This window comes from Scyliorhinus canicula, chromosome 7 (assembly GCF_902713615.1).
Source record: "Scyliorhinus canicula chromosome 7, sScyCan1.1, whole genome shotgun sequence".
Taxonomy (NCBI): Eukaryota; Metazoa; Chordata; class Chondrichthyes; order Carcharhiniformes; family Scyliorhinidae; genus Scyliorhinus; species Scyliorhinus canicula.
The window spans coordinates 115,603,943-115,621,205 of NC_052152.1; the positions used below are offsets into that span (position 1 = coordinate 115,603,943).

The 17,263-nt window shown below is 44.9% G+C and overlaps 1 protein-coding gene across 3 annotated transcripts in view; it reads right to left on the bottom strand.

Moving 5' to 3' along the window:
• ace2 (angiotensin I converting enzyme 2) overlaps window positions 1-17,263 on the bottom strand; it is a 102,337-nt gene that overhangs the window by 49,426 nt on the left and 35,648 nt on the right. For 2 of the 3 annotated variants that reach the window (XM_038802737.1, XM_038802738.1), the window contains exons 6-12: window positions 17,082-17,190; window positions 14,331-14,428; window positions 12,261-12,433; window positions 11,124-11,350; window positions 7,325-7,469; window positions 4,703-4,801; window positions 3,396-3,518 (exon numbers count right to left, since the gene is read on the bottom strand). In XM_038802737.1, coding sequence (XP_038658665.1) covers window positions 3,396-3,518; window positions 4,703-4,801; window positions 7,325-7,469; window positions 11,124-11,350; window positions 12,261-12,433; window positions 14,331-14,428; window positions 17,082-17,190 — 974 coding nt within the window. The remainder of the gene's footprint in view (window positions 1-3,395; window positions 3,519-4,702; window positions 4,802-7,324; window positions 7,470-11,123; window positions 11,351-12,260; window positions 12,434-14,330; window positions 14,429-17,081; window positions 17,191-17,263) is intronic. The other variant, XM_038802739.1, reaches the window with a different exon arrangement.

Here is a 17,263-nt window from a genome sequence, read left to right on the forward strand (position 1 = left end):
CATAACCTAATCCCTGTAGTCCAGATATCATTTTTGTAAACCTACATTGTAGTCCCTCCAAGGCCAATATATCTTTCCAGAGGTGTGGTGCCCAGAGCTGCTCACAGTTCTCCAAGTGGGGTCTAGCCAAGTGGGGTCTTCCTGTACAGTATTTATCACAAAATCAACACTCATAAGAACAGATTCTCTGCTCACTATCAGCCAGTGGAGTACTTCTGAAGTGGAGTCATTGTTGTGATGTTTGCAACAAGGCAGACAAAGATCCCACAAACTGCAATGTGAAAATGACCAAATGATCCCATTCTGTGACAATGATTGAGTGATAGACATTGTTATACACATTAAGATTAAGTGTATATCGGCTGGAGAGGCACTCACTGGATTATCACTTGTGAACGTGTGAAGAGACACTCCTTCTGGAGAGAGTGGGCATTGCAGGGCTGGAGGGCATCAGCAGCTCGCCAGGAAGGTAATTTTAATCCAATTTGACAAGGCTTCAGTTAAAAATTTTGAATTTTGTTATTGTGCCCCTATAAAAGGACTTAACTGGTTGATTTGATAGTTAGTTTATTTGATTCCTATTAAGAGTATAAAGAGCTGGTGGGCACTGCAGGGGCTGGAGTGCATCATCCGCCCCCACAAAACAGCGGGGTGAATTCTCAGCTGGTGGGATTCTCTGTTCCACTGGCAGCATATGCCTGTCTGCAGGTCCCCCGGTGGCGTGATAAATGGGAAATCCCACTGGCCAGCAGTGGAATAGAGAATCCTGCTTCTAGCGACAGCGCGCCGCCGTGGAACACATGGCTGGGGAGGCGGAGAATTCACCCCAATATTTTCATTTAAGTTTGGTAAGTTTCTTTTCAAACTTTGTTTTAGTTACAGTACCTTCCAACGGTGGTGGGTTGTAGAGTTAGGAATTACACATTTGTGATTACCATTTTGTGAATGAATCTGGAATGGACTAAAAATTGACGTCTGGGCCAGGATATTTTGAATGTTGGAAATGCCCACCTTGCGAGGAGTCACCACCAACTACAACCCCACCCATAGTGAGCGGTTGGAATATTGGTGGAGAGGCCAGATTATTATTAGGGGTTGGTTTAGCACAGTGGGCTAAACAGCTGTCTTGTAATGCAGAACAAGGCTAACAGCGCGGGTTCAATTCCCGTACCTGCCTCCCAGAACAGGTGCCGGAATGTGGCGACGAGGGGCTTTTCACAGTACCTTCATTGAAGCCTACTTGTGACAATAAGCGATTATTATTATTATCCAGAAGGACAAGCGCAGCAGATACATGGGACTATCGCCTGGTGGTGCCCCTCCAACCCACTCACCAACCTAACTTGGAAATATATCACTGTTCCTTCACAATCACTGGGTCAAAATCCTGGAACTCCCACCTCTCCCAACAGCACTGTGGGTGTACCTACACCTTGGGGACTGCAGCGGTTCAAGGAGGCAGCTCACTACCACCTTCTCAAGAGCAACTAGGGATGGGCAATAAATCTTGGCCCAGCCAGTGACACACATACTGTAAATTAATTTTTGAAGAACTGGGCAAGGTTATCATGTCAAATCTAGTGGACTCTGACTATAAATGTGAGTATTTGCGAGTGCCGTCTACCTCAGGTCCAGTCTGGCAGTCCTCTGTCACTCCTACAATTAAGATCAAAAGGAAGATTCCTACGGGATAACCTGTGGAGTCAACATTCTGGAACTTGTAAAAAAAATCTCTTCTGTGGTAAAACCTTGGCAAAAAAACGGGGGGCGAAATTCTCCCCTACCCGGCAGGGCGGGGGGTCCCAGCGTAGCGAAGTAGCGCCAGTGGTGCAGAATTCTCTGCACCCTTAGGGGCTAGGCCCGTGCCAGAGTGGCTCCCGCTCCGCCGATGACGGCAAAACTGGCGCCAATGGCGTTTGGCGCTACGCCGCCCAGCGTCGGGGCTGGCTGAAAGGCCTTCGCCTGTCCACGCATATGCCGGAGCGTCAGCGGCCGCTGACGTCACCACCCGCGCATGCACGGTGGAGGGGGTCTCTTCCACCTCCGCCATGGTGGAGGCCGTGGCGGCGGCGGAAGAAAAAGAGTGCTCCCACGGCACTGGTCTCTAAAATTAAACGTCTGCACAGAATTAATGGCAAATAAATTGACCAGAAAACCTGGAAAAATGATCTGCAACGTTTTCCACCCTCCATAAGTGCACGTCTAACACACCAAGTCCCAGTAACAGTGCACGTCTAACATACCAAGTCCCAGTAACAGTACACGTCTAACATACCAAGTCCCAGTAACAGTACACGTCTAACATACCAAGTCCCAGTAACAGTACATGCCCATTTGATGTGGGGAGGTTTTAACTCATTTTTACCCTGGACACCTTCAGGAAATTTCATGAGTGTCAAAATTATAGTATCAGGCCTGATTCAAATGTTGCAAATAGTGAACTGGAGTATCAAATCTTCACCTATATTTCCGATCAGTTGTGCACATTTGTTTATTTTGAATAATCAGAACTGTTACCTTGAGGTGTGTAACTTGCAATTACATTGCCACAAGTTCACAGACACAATCGTATGTTCACACCCAGGATAATGCCCAATATTAGATCGATCTTCTCCTTAAAAGGATGAAGAATGACTTCAAGAAGATATCACTGCATCATGAATTATTTTAACATCAAACCTGAAGTTTGAAGAATACAATGGGTGCGATTGACCAGCTGTTCACGCCGGTGGGAAATTCCGGACCCACGCTGGAGCAAGGGTTTCCCGGCGGCGAGGGGTGCTGTCAATGGGAACTCCCAATGACAACGGCGGGACCAGTAGATCCCGTTGGCGAGCCACCTCCCTGCTGGAAAACACGCGGCGGGGTGGTCGGTAAATCCCACCCAAAGTCTTGATTAGACAATGGACACCTGACATTATGTTAATTTGTCTATTAACACTGCAGCTCGGGTGGCTCGGGTGCAAGATACGTACTGTCATCACAACCGTTTTCTTTAAGAAGTAACTTTGAGACACTGCCAGGACGTTCTTATGAATTGTGCACGCTCACATTAGATGGCCAGCATGGTGGCACAGTGGTTGGCACTGCTGCCTTACAATGCCAGGGACCCGGGTTCAATTCTGACCTTGGGTGACACAGAGTTTGCACATTCGCCCCGTGTCTGCATGGGTTCCCTCCGGGTGCTCCGGTTTCCTCCTAGAGTCCAAGGATGTGCAGGTCAGGTGGATTGGCCATGATCAGTGCGTGGGGTTGCCGGAATAGGGTGGGGAGTGTGTCGAAGTAGAGTGCTATTTGGAGGGTTAGTGCAGACTCAATGTGCCCGAATAGCCTCCATCAATACGGTAGGGATTCTATGAATCTACAGTGGGACACACAAGGGATTGAAAACTTGCCTGAGAGCCATTCCTGCTTCTGTGGAGTTGGTGATAGCACATTTGTGCAGTTGACCTACGAAGCCAGCCTTCTTACACAGTGCTTTATGGAACTGGAACTGGTAGAATGTCCTTGTGTAGTACCTAAAGAGAAGGGCAATGCATATTTGTACTGTAGGTAAATAGCACAGTAACTGACACACTTGTTAGCTCTTTATAGCAGCTGTAGTTTGCATAGTGGAAACATTCCAATGGACATGTTGACAACTCAACAATGTGAATCAGCATTCAAGATTTCTCAGCTGTTATATTTGTAGGAATGACCCACCATAAGCCAAAAGCTTCTATTGGTATTCTGGGAGGTTTATTCCCCAGGAAGGTGGTCTCTTGTTACTTTGAAAAACTAAGTAAGGCCATTGGGAAGAGGCTATCATGTTTTTATGATGATATAAAGTCATCAATTTCTAATTAGGCTTGGGTAAACACATTGGTTCATTTATTTAGACATGAGAACAGATATACATAGATAGAAAGCTTAAAGACATCAGCAGCAGAGGTGTGTGTGCTGTGTTCTTTTCATAGGCCGAAATGAAACATTGACTCGATGATAGGACACACTTCCCTTCCACTGATGAACTGCTGCTACCATTTAAAGGCATATTGCAATGGAAAGGAGGGAGGTGGAGAAATTGAGGGCAGTTTTCACCTCAGATCCCCAAGGCCTTAGAGGCAATTAAGCTATAAGCTTTCATTGTTGTTTCATTAAACTGACACGAGGAAGTTAAAAATGACAAATCGTGTGGCTGAAATCTTCCGTCCTTGCTGCCGGCTGGGATTTTCCGGTGCCGTTGGAAATGATTAGCGTTTTGACTGGAATGCCAAATTTTCTGTTCTTGCTCGCAATGGGTCTTGCCATGAATGAGACCAGAGAACCCGCCCTGTGTTTCTAAAGGTTATAAATTACAGCTTTCAAAATTGACGGATCTGAACAGACTCCTCCACAAATTGGAGACTTGCGTTGTTTCGTGTCGGGCATTTGATAGGAAGCTGGATGCACACCATAGTGGAATATACACATCAACAGTCTGAGAAAAAGTCACTCAAATTCCCAATAGCAGGTTAAAAAGAAGGAAAAGCAAATTAACAAATCCTGAGACGTATTTGGGCAGAAGTGAATTTTAACATTCACATCTACATTGATGCAGACAAGCAATAATGAGAAAAATCATAATAATAGAGCCAAGAATACTTCGGACTGATATTACTGTAAAAGTTGCAAACACCAGGAAAGCCTTAATTTATTGAGTCGTGTTGTAGGATTACTGTACCTTATGAACGAATAGTCATTGGAGACATGGTACAGAGCAGCTGGGTCACAGTAGGTTTCATCATGCGGAAGCGGCTCGACAACACCAACAATGTCCCGTCTGAGGAAAAGTACAAATAATGACAGTTCCCATTGAAAGAGCTTTCCATTTAGGCCCACTCCCTTTTTTTAACCCAGATCCTTGCAATTCTCCCCCTTCAGGTATTTATCCTGGACCGGATTTTTCCAGTCTCCCAGCTGAATGTTCCTCAGTGGCGTGTCATTCGCTGGTGGTGGGAATCTCTACTCCTGCCACTTGTCAACGAGATTTTCCATTGAAGCCACTCCCCGCGGTTAGGAAAACAGCGAGTAGGGTGAACTGCTGGCGGGAACAGACAATCCCAACAGTCAGAGAATTCCGACCAGGGAAGCCATCTTCCGACCACCCCTTCAGGCAGTGCATTCCAGATCATAGCAACTTGTGAAATAAAACGAAACAATTCTGCTCACCTCCCCTTTTGGCCAATTCGGTTAAATTGCTATCTTCTGGTTATCAATCCTCCTGTCAGTGAAAGTGCTAAAAACCCCCATGGGGACGACCCGATTGATCTCCCCGTGGGGCTCATGGGAGTACGAGCTCCCCCACTAAGTGGCGGAGGCCCAACAGCTGGCTCGTTAATTCCGTAAGATAATGGGTCACATGATCTCATTCAGCCAGGTATGACTCCAACCAGCGGAGATTTTTCTCCCTGATTCCCATTGACACCAGTTTAGCTCAGGCTCCTTGATGCCATACAGTCAAATGCTGCCGCGATGTCAAGGGCAGTCCCTCTCGCCTCAGGCATTCAGCTCTTTTGTCCATGTTCATATTTGAACCAAGGCTGTAATGAGGTCAGGAGCTGAGTGACTCCGGTGGAACCCAAACTGAGTGTCCATGAGCAGGTTATTGCTGAGTAAGTGCCGCTTGAGAGCACTGTTGATGACTCCTTACATCATTGACAGGGTGGTAATTGACGGTTATTGGCGGGGTTGGATTTGTCCTGTTTCTTGTGTACAGGACACAACACACCTGGGCAATTTTCCACTTTGCCAGGTAGATGCCAGTATTGTACCTGTACTGGAAGAGCTTGCCTAGGGATGCGGCCAGTTCAGTAGTACAAATCTTTAATACTATTGCAAAGATATTGTCAGGGCCCACAGCCTTTGCAGTATCCGTTGCCTTCAGCAGTTTCTTGATATCACGTGGAGTGAATCGTATTGGCTGAAGACTGACATTTGTGATGTTGAGGACCTCCAGAGGACACTTCTGGCTGAAGATTGTTGCGAACGCCTCAGTCTTGTCTTTTGCACATAAGTGCTGGGCTCCTCCATCATTGAGGATGAGGATATTTGCGGTGCCTCCTCCTCCAGTGAGTTGTTTAATTGTCCACCATCATTCACGGATGGATGTGGCAGGCCTGCAGAGCTTAGACCTGATATGTTAATTGTGCAATTGCAATTACTTGCTGCTTATGCTATTTGGGACAAAAGGTGCGGGATTCTCCGTGCAAAAGACAAGGCTGAGACATTCGCAACAATCTTCAGCCAGAAGTGGCGAGTGGATGATCCACCTCTGTCTCATCTGGAGGTCCTCAACATCACAAATGTCAGTCTTCAGCCAATACGATTCACTCCACGTGATATCAAGAAACGGCTGAAGGCACCGGATACTGAAAAGGCTATGTGCCCTGACAAGGGACACAAGGTGCGGGATTCTCCGACCCCCGACCGGGCCGGAGAATTGGCAGGGGGGGGGGTCGTGAATCCCACCCCCGCCGACTTCTCTGGCGCCAGGGTTTTGACGGGGGTGGGGATCGCGGTGCGCCAGTCGGCGGCCGCTAGCTGCGGCCTCCCTGGCAATTCTCCGGCCTGCAATGGGCTGAGCAGCCGCCCGTTTTAGGCCGGTCCCGCCGGCGAAATTTAGACCTGGTATTTACCGGCGGGACCTGGCTCTCCTCCGGGGTCCTCGGGGGGGGGGGGGGGGGGGGGGGGGGGGATCTGGCCCCGGAGGGTGCCCCCCCCCGGTGGCCTGGCCCGCGATCAGGGCCCACCAATCCGCAGGCGGGCCTGTGCCATGGGGGCATTCTTTCCTTCTGCACTGCTGCTGTGGAGATCCGCCATGGCCGGTGCGGAGACGATCCCCCTGCGCATGCGCTGGGATTCGCCAGCACACGCTGGCGTCATGGTCTTGCAGTTTACAGCATTTCTGATGTAGATTCAGGTACCTTTTAAATTAGTTGAATGTTTCACCCTCATCTCGCAACTAAGGCAGTGAATTCCAGACATCCATCAACCTCTGGGTGAAAAATATTTTCCACATGCCCCTCTAGTCCTTCTACCAATCACCTTAAATCTATGCCCCCTCGCAATTGACCCCCCAGCTAGGGGGAAACAGGTCTTTCCTGTCTACCCTATCGAGGCCCCTCATAATTTTGTCCACCTCAATTAGATAACGCCTCAGCCTCCTCTGTTCTGGGGAAAACAACCCTAACCCATCCAATCTCTTCTCGTAGCAGCAATTTTCAGCATTCTTATAAATCTATTTTCCCAATGAGAATATTAATCAGACTACACAAACTCAGTGTTGAATTGGATGAATGCTTACTTCATTTCCCAAAATTTTTTCATCCACTGGTCTTTGGGTATTTCCCCTCGGAACATTTTCCAACGCCATTCTTCCATCATGAATGTGAAAGGTAGAGTTCCAACAATTGTCAGTGCTTGTTTTAACAGGAAGTTGATGTCTGTCTCTGGGGTAGAAGGAATCACAACTGTTATATCTCCCTAGTAATCGTTAGTGCTACCAACCAATAGTAACGGGAGAAAGTGGCATTGTCAGAATATCACTGGACAACTAAGACAAAAATTGAGGCTATTGCTTTCGGCATGGGTTCAAATCCCACCATGTCTATGGTAGAATTAAAAATCCAATTAATACATCTGTGATTAAAAGGGAGTCTCAGTAATGGTGACATTCACGCCATAATTGCTATAAAAACCCATCTGGTTCACTAATGTCCCTGTAGGGGAGGAAATCTGCTGTTCTTACCTGGTCTGGTCTACATGTGCCTCCAGATCCACATCAATGTGGTTGACTCTTAACTGCCCTCTGAAATGACTGAGAAAGATGCTCAGTTCAAACGCAATTAGGGATGGGCACAAATGCTAAATTTGGCAGCAACTCCCATGAAAGAATTTTCAAAATCTTACCCTATGTTACTACTTCATGTTACTGATGTGAACAATGAGATCCAGTAAACTAGCCTCATTTGGTTACCTGCTCCATTTAGGATTTGACAGTCTCTAAACAAACATGAAAATTGCTTGCAAATCCCAGCAAATCATTCACAAACAGATTTCTGCCATTATTACAGATGGGCCAGCTGGTACGTGAGGCGATGGTAAGATTGCAGAGGTCATGTTTAGTTCGATCTTCTCCTGAAGATGGTGAATTATTGTAGGTAGGGTTCCTCAGGTTCCAGAAAGGGGTTGTCTGACGTGGGACGATCATCAACTATTTAATGTTGGCATCCTTACCTGACAGGTGGATTTTGCAGTTGGGCTCACTATGTGACAATGTGATTGGTGTCACTAACTTTGGAGGTTTAGGGCATCGCAAACAGAAGTGTAATACCTCTTTCACCTTCCAGGAATATTGAAGTCACTTGAAAAGTCCAAGTTGAGTTTTATTCAATTTGCCATATTTTTGATGGGTGTAACTTTGACTTTTGAGTGGTTGAAACAAATACCATACATTTTACTTCATCACCTGAAGTTCCCGTACAGTGCACTTAGAGTGGATGTGGGGCAGTAAAATCTCACCACACCTTTGTTGGATATGGGAGGAATCTCCACCCTAATCACTGTGCACAAAGTTCAACTTCAAAGTATGTATGGGTGTGAGGCCCTTCTGGAGTGAGCATGGTCTAGGTTTATACATCAAGCAAAGATAAGACCACAATGAAATGAAATGAAAATGAAAATCGCTTATTGTCACGAGTAGGCTTCAATGAAGTTACTGTGAAAAGCCCCTAGTTGCCACATTCCGGCGCCTGTTCGGGGAGGCTGGTACGGGAATCGAACCGTGCTGCTGGCCTGCTTTAAAAGCCAGCGATTTAGCCGAGTGAGCTAAACCAGTGTAAGAGCAGAAGTAGGCCATTCAGCCCTCCGGATCTGCCCCGCCATTCAATAAGTACATGGCTGATCTGATATATTTCTCCACTCCACTTTCCTGCCTTATTCCCATAACCCTCGATTACCTTACTCTGTCGATCTCAGCCTTGAACATGCTTAATGGCCCAGTCTTTACAGTCCTCTGCAGTAAAGAGTTCCACAGATTCACTACTCTCTGAGAGAAGAAATTCCTCCTCATCTCTGTCTTAAATAGGTGACCCCTTACTCTGAGATTATGCCCTCTGATCCCAGACAAAGATGGAGCAACAGCGAGCTGTTGGACCAATAGAGGGACTGTTGGAGCAATATGGGGACTTTTAAAGGAATGGCGGGCCATTGGAGTCTTAGTGGGCTGTTGGAGTCATAGTGATCTGTCGGAGAAATGGACCGCCACTTGAGCAATAGGGGGCAACATCAGAATTAATAATATTGGAGAAGTATTTTCTGAAAACATTAAGATGCTGAAACAATAATTCATTGATAACATATCCTAAATAGCTTACTATAATATTATCACCATATTACAAAATAGATGTATTCATAATCTTGAATAATAACAACACATTTACATATTGCTCTTCCTAATCTCCTTTTTCCCACACATTCTCTTTCCTCTTCCCATCCGTAATCTCATCTTTGCTTTCAGGTAATTAACAACAACATGTTCATGATTTCTGTTTGTTTTGAAACTATTCTATAATTTTCTGAGCTCAAGCTTAGACTCACATTGGAAGAGATACCCACTCAACCTTTATTATAGTCAGGCAATAATCTTGAAATTTCGCAATATTCAAAAGGCCCCATGCTCAATTTAAGAGATCGATCGTTGTGTGAAACCAGGGATAGTAGCTTTACGATAAGTCACCTGCAGTACATGTGGTCTGGCACAGTCAGAGTAGATAGAAATTGAATTTCACTTTGATAGTGTCCCCTTGGACACCCCCTCACCACCCCACCCCACACCAGTCCCCCCAGCCCTCTTGTTTCAGGGAGTCGGTTTAGCTCAGTTGGTTAGACAGCTGGTTCATGAGCAGCACGGTAGCATTGTGGATAGCATAATTGCTTCACCGCTCCAGGGTCCCAGGTTCGATTCCGGCTTGGGTCACTGTCTGTGTGGAGTCTGCACATCCTCCCCGTGTGTGCATGGGTTTCCCCCGGGTGCTCTGGTTTCCTCCCACAGTCCAAAGATGTGCGGGTTAGGTGGATTGGCCATGGTAAATTGCCCTTAGTGTTGGGTGGGGTTACTGGGTTATGGGGATAGGGTGGAGGTGTTGACCTTGGGTAGGGTGCTCTTTCCAAGAGCCGGTGCAGACTCGATGGGCCGAATGGCCTCCTTCTGCACTGTAAATTCTATGATATCTATGATGCACAGGTACAGATTCAATTCCTGTACCAGCTGAGCTTATTCATGAAGGGCCCCGCCTTCTCAACTTTGCTCCTCGCCTGAGGCGTGGTGATCCTCAGGTTAAATCACCACCATCACCACCAGTCAGCTCTCCCCCTCAATGGGGAAAGCAGCCTATGGTCATCTGGGACTGTGGTGACCTTACTTCCTGCTTATACCTCAAATTGTGCTTAAAATTGATATGAAGGGGACACATTGGTATTGGACATTTACAAGATTGTTCAACAATTCGATCAATGTTATTCAGGTATTAAGAGGCACAGATAGGGTAGATAGAGGGAAATGATTTCCGCAATTGCGGGAGCCCAGGGGACATAGCCAAGCAAGGAGAGCTGGATCTTTCAGAAATGAAATTAAGAAATAAACACACATGAAGGATGGTTGAATTTTGAAGCTCTTTTCCATTAATGGTAGTTGTTGCTTTATCATTTTAAATCTGAGTTTGGTAGTTTTTTTGTGAGCCAAAAGTGTTAAAGAATATGAAAGAAAGGCAGGTACATGGAGTTACGTCAGGGGTCAGCCATCAATTAGTGGTGGAACAGACTTGAGGGGTTAAATGGATTTGTTCAATTCCTATATTTCTATGAAACTCTGGAATTGGAATGAAGAACTTAGAAGGATCCGATTTGCATTGCCTCACTGAGAATGGTTCACTGGCAGATTGGTTAGATGGCATCATCTTTACTAGCTTTGCAAGGTAAAGGACAGTCCCCCATCTAACTATAGAGTGACATAAATCATTACCAAAATTGTCTCAACAGAGCTATGAAAATAGCATGGTTGGAATTTAAGTCAAATAACGAATGAAGCCATGTTAAGTACCTACCATTTTTTTGAATAAAAGAATCTGGAAGTAGACCCAGTGATTTCAGATACAGTGGGGTAGCTGCTGAGAGTGCCATGATCTCCCCAACACCCTCATGAAAGCCTTCATTTGCCCCATCTCGTAACAAGTAGGGTTGCTGTGCATACATCATGTCATACTGTATATGGCCCATTTCATGGTGGACAGTTAAGAAGTCTTCCATTGTAACTTTAGTGCACATTTTAATCCTGCAGTAAAAAAAAAACAGGTTTCTTTTCTGAATTGCAGATTGAATTGGTCCCCTTATTTGGTTTAGCACAGTGGGTTAAACCACTTGCTTGTAATGCAGAACTTTGTGCACATATAAATCAAGGAGCTGGGGCGCATCATTACCTCTTGAAATGGCATTTTGGTTTAGTTAGTTAGGTTTCCTTTGAAGTTATGTTAGTTACAATGCCCCACCAGGGGTGATCACCCCTCTAAGTTATTTATGATATTGTTTATTTTTCTACTCAAAAGAGCAGATCAATAGGTGCTGGGATGCACCATTAGCTCTGGCAATGAAAGCTTGGTTTGATTCAATACGTTTCTCTTTAAGGTTTTATTTCTCATATCATGCTCCATCACATCCTCTCTCCCCCATTCATTTATTTTACTGATTTATCGTTTTTCTTTTAAAGAGCATATAAATAGGGACAACTGGGTGTGTGTGTGGAGAGACTGAACAAAGGTCACTGCATTCACTCAATAAAAAAAACTCTCGGGTTTTACTTAATCTACAGCTTGTATTGGATTAATGGCAGTTCTATTTATGGGCAGGCAGTGGCGTAGTGGTATTGTCGCTGGGCTAGTAGTCCAGAGACACAGGGTAAAGCTCTCTGGGGACCTCGGTTCAAATCCCATCAGAGAAGTTAGTGGAATTTGAATCCAATAAAAATCTGGATTTAAAGGCTAAAGATGACCATGAATCAATTGTCATAAAAACCCATCTGGTTCACTAATTTCCTGGAGGAAATCAACGCAGGCCTGGTATGGCCTACATGTGACTCCAGACCCACTCCAATGTTATTGCCTTTTAAATGCCCAGGGATGGGCAATAAATGCTGGCCTAGCCGGTGATGCCCATAAACAAATAATAAAAAAATATTTATTCTCTACCTGAAGTCCACACGATTGCCCATATCCCACGCTGTTGGATGGCAGACAACCTTTCGGCCATCACTGGGTTTCTCGATCATGGAATTATTCCAGAAATGGTCATTCATTGGTTCGAGGCCCAAAGATTGAAAGAATGTGTCTGCCTTCTGAAACATTTTCTTTGGATTCCACTTCTAAAATGACAAGGAAATAACTCATACAACACCATTAAAGAACCTGACTCTTCTCCACTGTCAAACAATCGTGGGCTGTATAAAAATACACAATGCCCAGTTCTTCGCAGACAAAAAGAATATGTATACACATTGCGTTTGTTTCAACTGAACAAACTAGACAACACCCATTCTCTGGTTTATTCTCCAGGGCAATGCCTGGACCAATCAGATTCAACCTGGATTGAATTTAAACAAAGCTTGGCAGTTAACTGCCAGTCGTCAGTTAACTGGTACATTCTCCATGGCAATGCCAGTACCAATCAGATTCCACATGTCAACCAATCAGCAGTCTCTTCTTATGATATATAAATTGTTCCCTTTACATTTGGTATTCTTGCAAATTGTCCTGATAATAGTAAGATGAAAAGTTTTGGCAGCATGTGCCTGTTTTCGGCAATACTCAAAATTAATTAGTTGAGTTTGTCAAGGACTTAAAAAAGGAATATGCAGTGTTGGAGACAAACAGTTTTAATGTAATTGTTTTAGCGATGGAAGGGTAATTGTAATTATTTGCTATATTTGTTTTTGTATTTTTAATCCAGAGAGCCCAGGCTCGGGGCCATGTAACCCACCATGGCTGCTGGTGGAATTGGAATTCAATTAATAAATCTGGAATAAAAAGCTAATCTCAGTAATGTTGACCATGACGACTATCAGAGAATGTTGCAACACCCTCCGAAATGGCTGAGCAAGCCATTCAATTCAAGGGCAATTAAAGTTGGGCAAACAATACTGGCCTTGTCAGCGAAGGCCACATCCCATGAAATAATAAATAAATAAATAATTGAATTGAAGACACAAGGCTAAATTTTATAATTGCACCACCATGGTTGAATAGTCACACTGCCTGCAATTCTAATACAACTTGGTGGTGACATGATAGACTGTGACATCTATCGCACACACAGTACGCCTAGAGATGATGATCAGCCAGTCTGCCCCATTGATAAGGCTCGGAGGGCTTCTTAGGTTCTGCTTGGGTCCAGATAACCCTGCCAGCCGCAATAAACAAGGTAGCCCCATAGGAGCAGCAGTGGGAATAGCCCCACAGCTCCCTCTGTATGTCAGCATATAGTCTTGGTTGGTAAAACTCCAACAACAGCCTCTGCACACACTTGATGACCAACTTCACCCTCCAAAACCTTGCTGTCAATTTGTCAACTTCATTCCCCGTGGTAAGTGAACACATAAAACTTTTAAAATATTAAATTTGGTATTTTTTTCCTCCAACTAGTCCTATTCAAGTAACTGTATTTAATTCAGTTCAATTTTTTAAATTTTGTTGATAAATTTAAAGTACCCAATTATATATTTTTTCCAATTAAGGGGCAACTTAGCGTGGCCAACCACCTATCTTTTTGGGTTGTGGGGGTGAGACCCACGCAGACACAGGAGGAATGTGCGAACTCCACACCGACAGTGACCTGGGGGTGGGATCAAACCAGAGCCCTCGGTGCTGTGAGGCAGCAGTGATAACCACTGGGCCACCATGCAGCCTATAAAGTTAGTTTAATTAAATTCTTTAACGTGCTTAGTTCGGAGAGCAAGTTAGGTTAGTTTACTGCACGTCTTAGTCTGTGGATCAGAATACCGTCGATAGCACAGAATTCAACTCCAACCCAGCTGAAGTAGGCCTAGGGCCCAGATCCTCACAATGCTCTGCAGTAAAATCTCAGCATAGGCCGTGGTTCAGTGACACTCAAATCGGGGGGATTTATTTCGAAGAATGACAACACACCACATAGGAAGGGCATTTTACTTTTTATTCTTTGATGGGGATGAGTATCACTGGCTGGTCCAGCATTTATTATCTATCTCAAATTACCCTGGAGGAGGCGGTGGAGGCATGACATACCTGTTTGACCATTTCGGATGTCACGTCGATGTCTTCTTCTAATGGATACGGAATTGACCAAGGATACAGATTTCCCCAAAACCTTCCCCACATGTCACCTGAAGATGAATGAGAATTTAGATTGGAATGTCCCTCAAGTGTCAGTGCATTTAGTCGTGCCCATGCATACTGTGCACAACAATTACAAAACCCAGGAACCAATGCTGGGGAGGCCACATGCTGTAAGGATCTGGCAAGGTCAGACAAAGGCCGGAATTTCCTGGCCTCCCCGTCTGGTGGTGGGACCCAACATGCCAGCCAATAGTCTATTGACTTCAATCGGATTGTACAATCCTGGCAATTTTTTTAAAATTTAGAATTTACAGTGCAGAAGGAGGCCATTCAGCCCATCGAGTCTGCACTGGCTCCTGGAAAGAGCACCATACCCAAGGTTAACACCTCCACCCTATCCCCATAACCCAGTAACCCCACCCAACACTAAGGGCAATTTTGGACACTAAGGGCAATTTATCATGTCCAATCCACCTAACCTGCACATCTTTGGACTGTGGAGGAAACCGGAGCACCCGGAGGAAACCCACGCACACACGGGGAGGATGTGCAGACTCCGCACAAACAGTAACCCAAGCTGGAATCGAACCTGGGACCCTGGAGCTGTGAAATGATTGTGCTATCCACAATGCGTGGGGCCAGAAATTCCCATCCAATGTAACACTATCATACATCAAGACTGTGTACTAAAAAAGATGACCTTTCAACTGGTCCCATTTTTACCCATCTGCACCTACCAGACTCCTTCATTACAGGGCGAACATTCTGGAAAAAAGGAAAGACTAGCATTTATATAACACTATTCCTTACCTCAATATATCACAATGTGGGTTACAGCCAATGATTGTAATGTAGAAAATGAAGCAATCAATTTGTACACAGCAAGATCCCACAAACAACATTACACGCTGGTCGGATCATTTGGTTTTTTTAGTAAGAAGTCTTTCAACACCAGGTTAAATTGAGGAAGGAGCAATGCTCCGAAAGCTAGTGTTTGAAACAAACATGTTGGACTTTAACCTGGTGTTGAGATTTCTTACTGTGCTCACTCCAGTCCAACGCCGACATCTCCACATCTTGGTTTGGTTTGTTGAGGCTTAAGCTTTGATCCGGTCACTTGGAAAGATTCTTCCAAAATAGGGTGACCTGACTGGTCCACCATTTAACATCAGCAACAATATGGTGTTCCCTCAGTACGGCAATGAGGTATTGGCCCAGAGTTTGTGCTCAAGCTGCTGGAGTGGGACTTGAATCAACAGCCTTAGGACTCAAAGGCCAACAAACAAGCACAGAGCCACAGCCGACCCTGCACAGCTAAACAGTACCTGCATCTGCCAAGCAGTTTACACATCACACCACAGTAGCACTATCAACTTGGGATGAGTTCCACCCTAGTTATCAGGCAGCCATCAGTTGCCCCTTGTACTTTGGGAAATAAAGCAAAGTGCTGATGTTGAATCCGTCGAGGACCATGGGACAAGCCACACTGACCACTGCACTGAGCACCTGGTTAATCAGTGAGCAGCACAACACAATCAGAATGGTGCAAATTGCTGGCAAGTTTGCTTGTTGCCATTCTCTCTCCGGTGCCTCTTTTACACCAATTCTTCTGACTATTAATATTTATCTTCTCTGACTTACTGCTAGCAACCAGTTGATGCTTGATTCTACCTGGGAATTAGTCAGATTGAAAATTATGAGTATTGTTCCCGTAATGATGGATATTGCATTATTTGTATTAATGTCCTGGTGCCTTTACACTCTGAGGCACACTAGGAAAATGCCAATCAGGACAAACTTAAGAAGGGCACAACCCAATATTTTTTTTAAAATGCCTGTCCTTATTTAAAATGGGCAGCTGTAAATGGTCATTTGGAAGTTCAAACTATCTGCATTGTTCACACATGGCTAAAGATCTCTGGTTTACTATTGGACACTGGCTGGTCATCTGAATGTGTGCACACAGTTCAGCAGATCACACATCACACCACAGTAGTCCATTTGATCTTTGACATCCTGCAAAGAATCAGGCCAGAGCTGCAAGAAGATTGACCAAAAAGTACTCTGATATGCCCTACTTAACACAAAACCAGTAGCGTGCAGGGAAAAGTGTTGTAATATGTCTTTCAGTGATCAGAGCATGGCATCACTCGGAAGGAAGTGTGTCATGCGATCCAGTTTTAGTTTAACTTTTGCTTTCAGCAGAGCACGCAGACACAGCTCTGCAGCTCTGAAATATTCAAACATTTTGTCCATGTATGTCTATTCACATGTGACTGGTCTTAATAAATGAACCCACATATTTACCCAATTCCTCATGCGCGATTAGTGCCTTTACATAATTATAAAAGAACAACAATCAGAAGCTGAGGAGCTGTCCCTTCAGAGTGGTATTCAGTTAGCGACTGAATCTCATATTGCCTGCATCTGAACAATCTCACATGTGCCAACCACTACCGTTGAAGCTAAACTAACAGACCGTTCTGTATGGTGCTGTTTTAGATCTAATCATTCCTTGCCGACCTTGGGTTACTAGGAATTCTAAACCAAATTCTGACAGTGTCCTCACACGGGAGACTGCGGCAGAGTTGTAAACGGGATAAGTTTAGAGAAAAGAACATTAGTTATTCTGCCCAATGCTACACATATAGGAACCAAGAAAATTCACAGAGTGTGGAGAGAAATGGGAAACAATCTTACCCAATAAATGAGCAGGGAGACATCCTGTCGAGCTGATATGTTCTGGTCCAAAAGTATCTCTGAGGTTTGCTCTGACATATGCATGAAGTTCTTTGTACAGGGGCATTACCTAATGGTGCAATGGGAACAAATTATTGGTAATGTCACATTTATCAACCACTAGCAGGATTTTCCAGTATTAT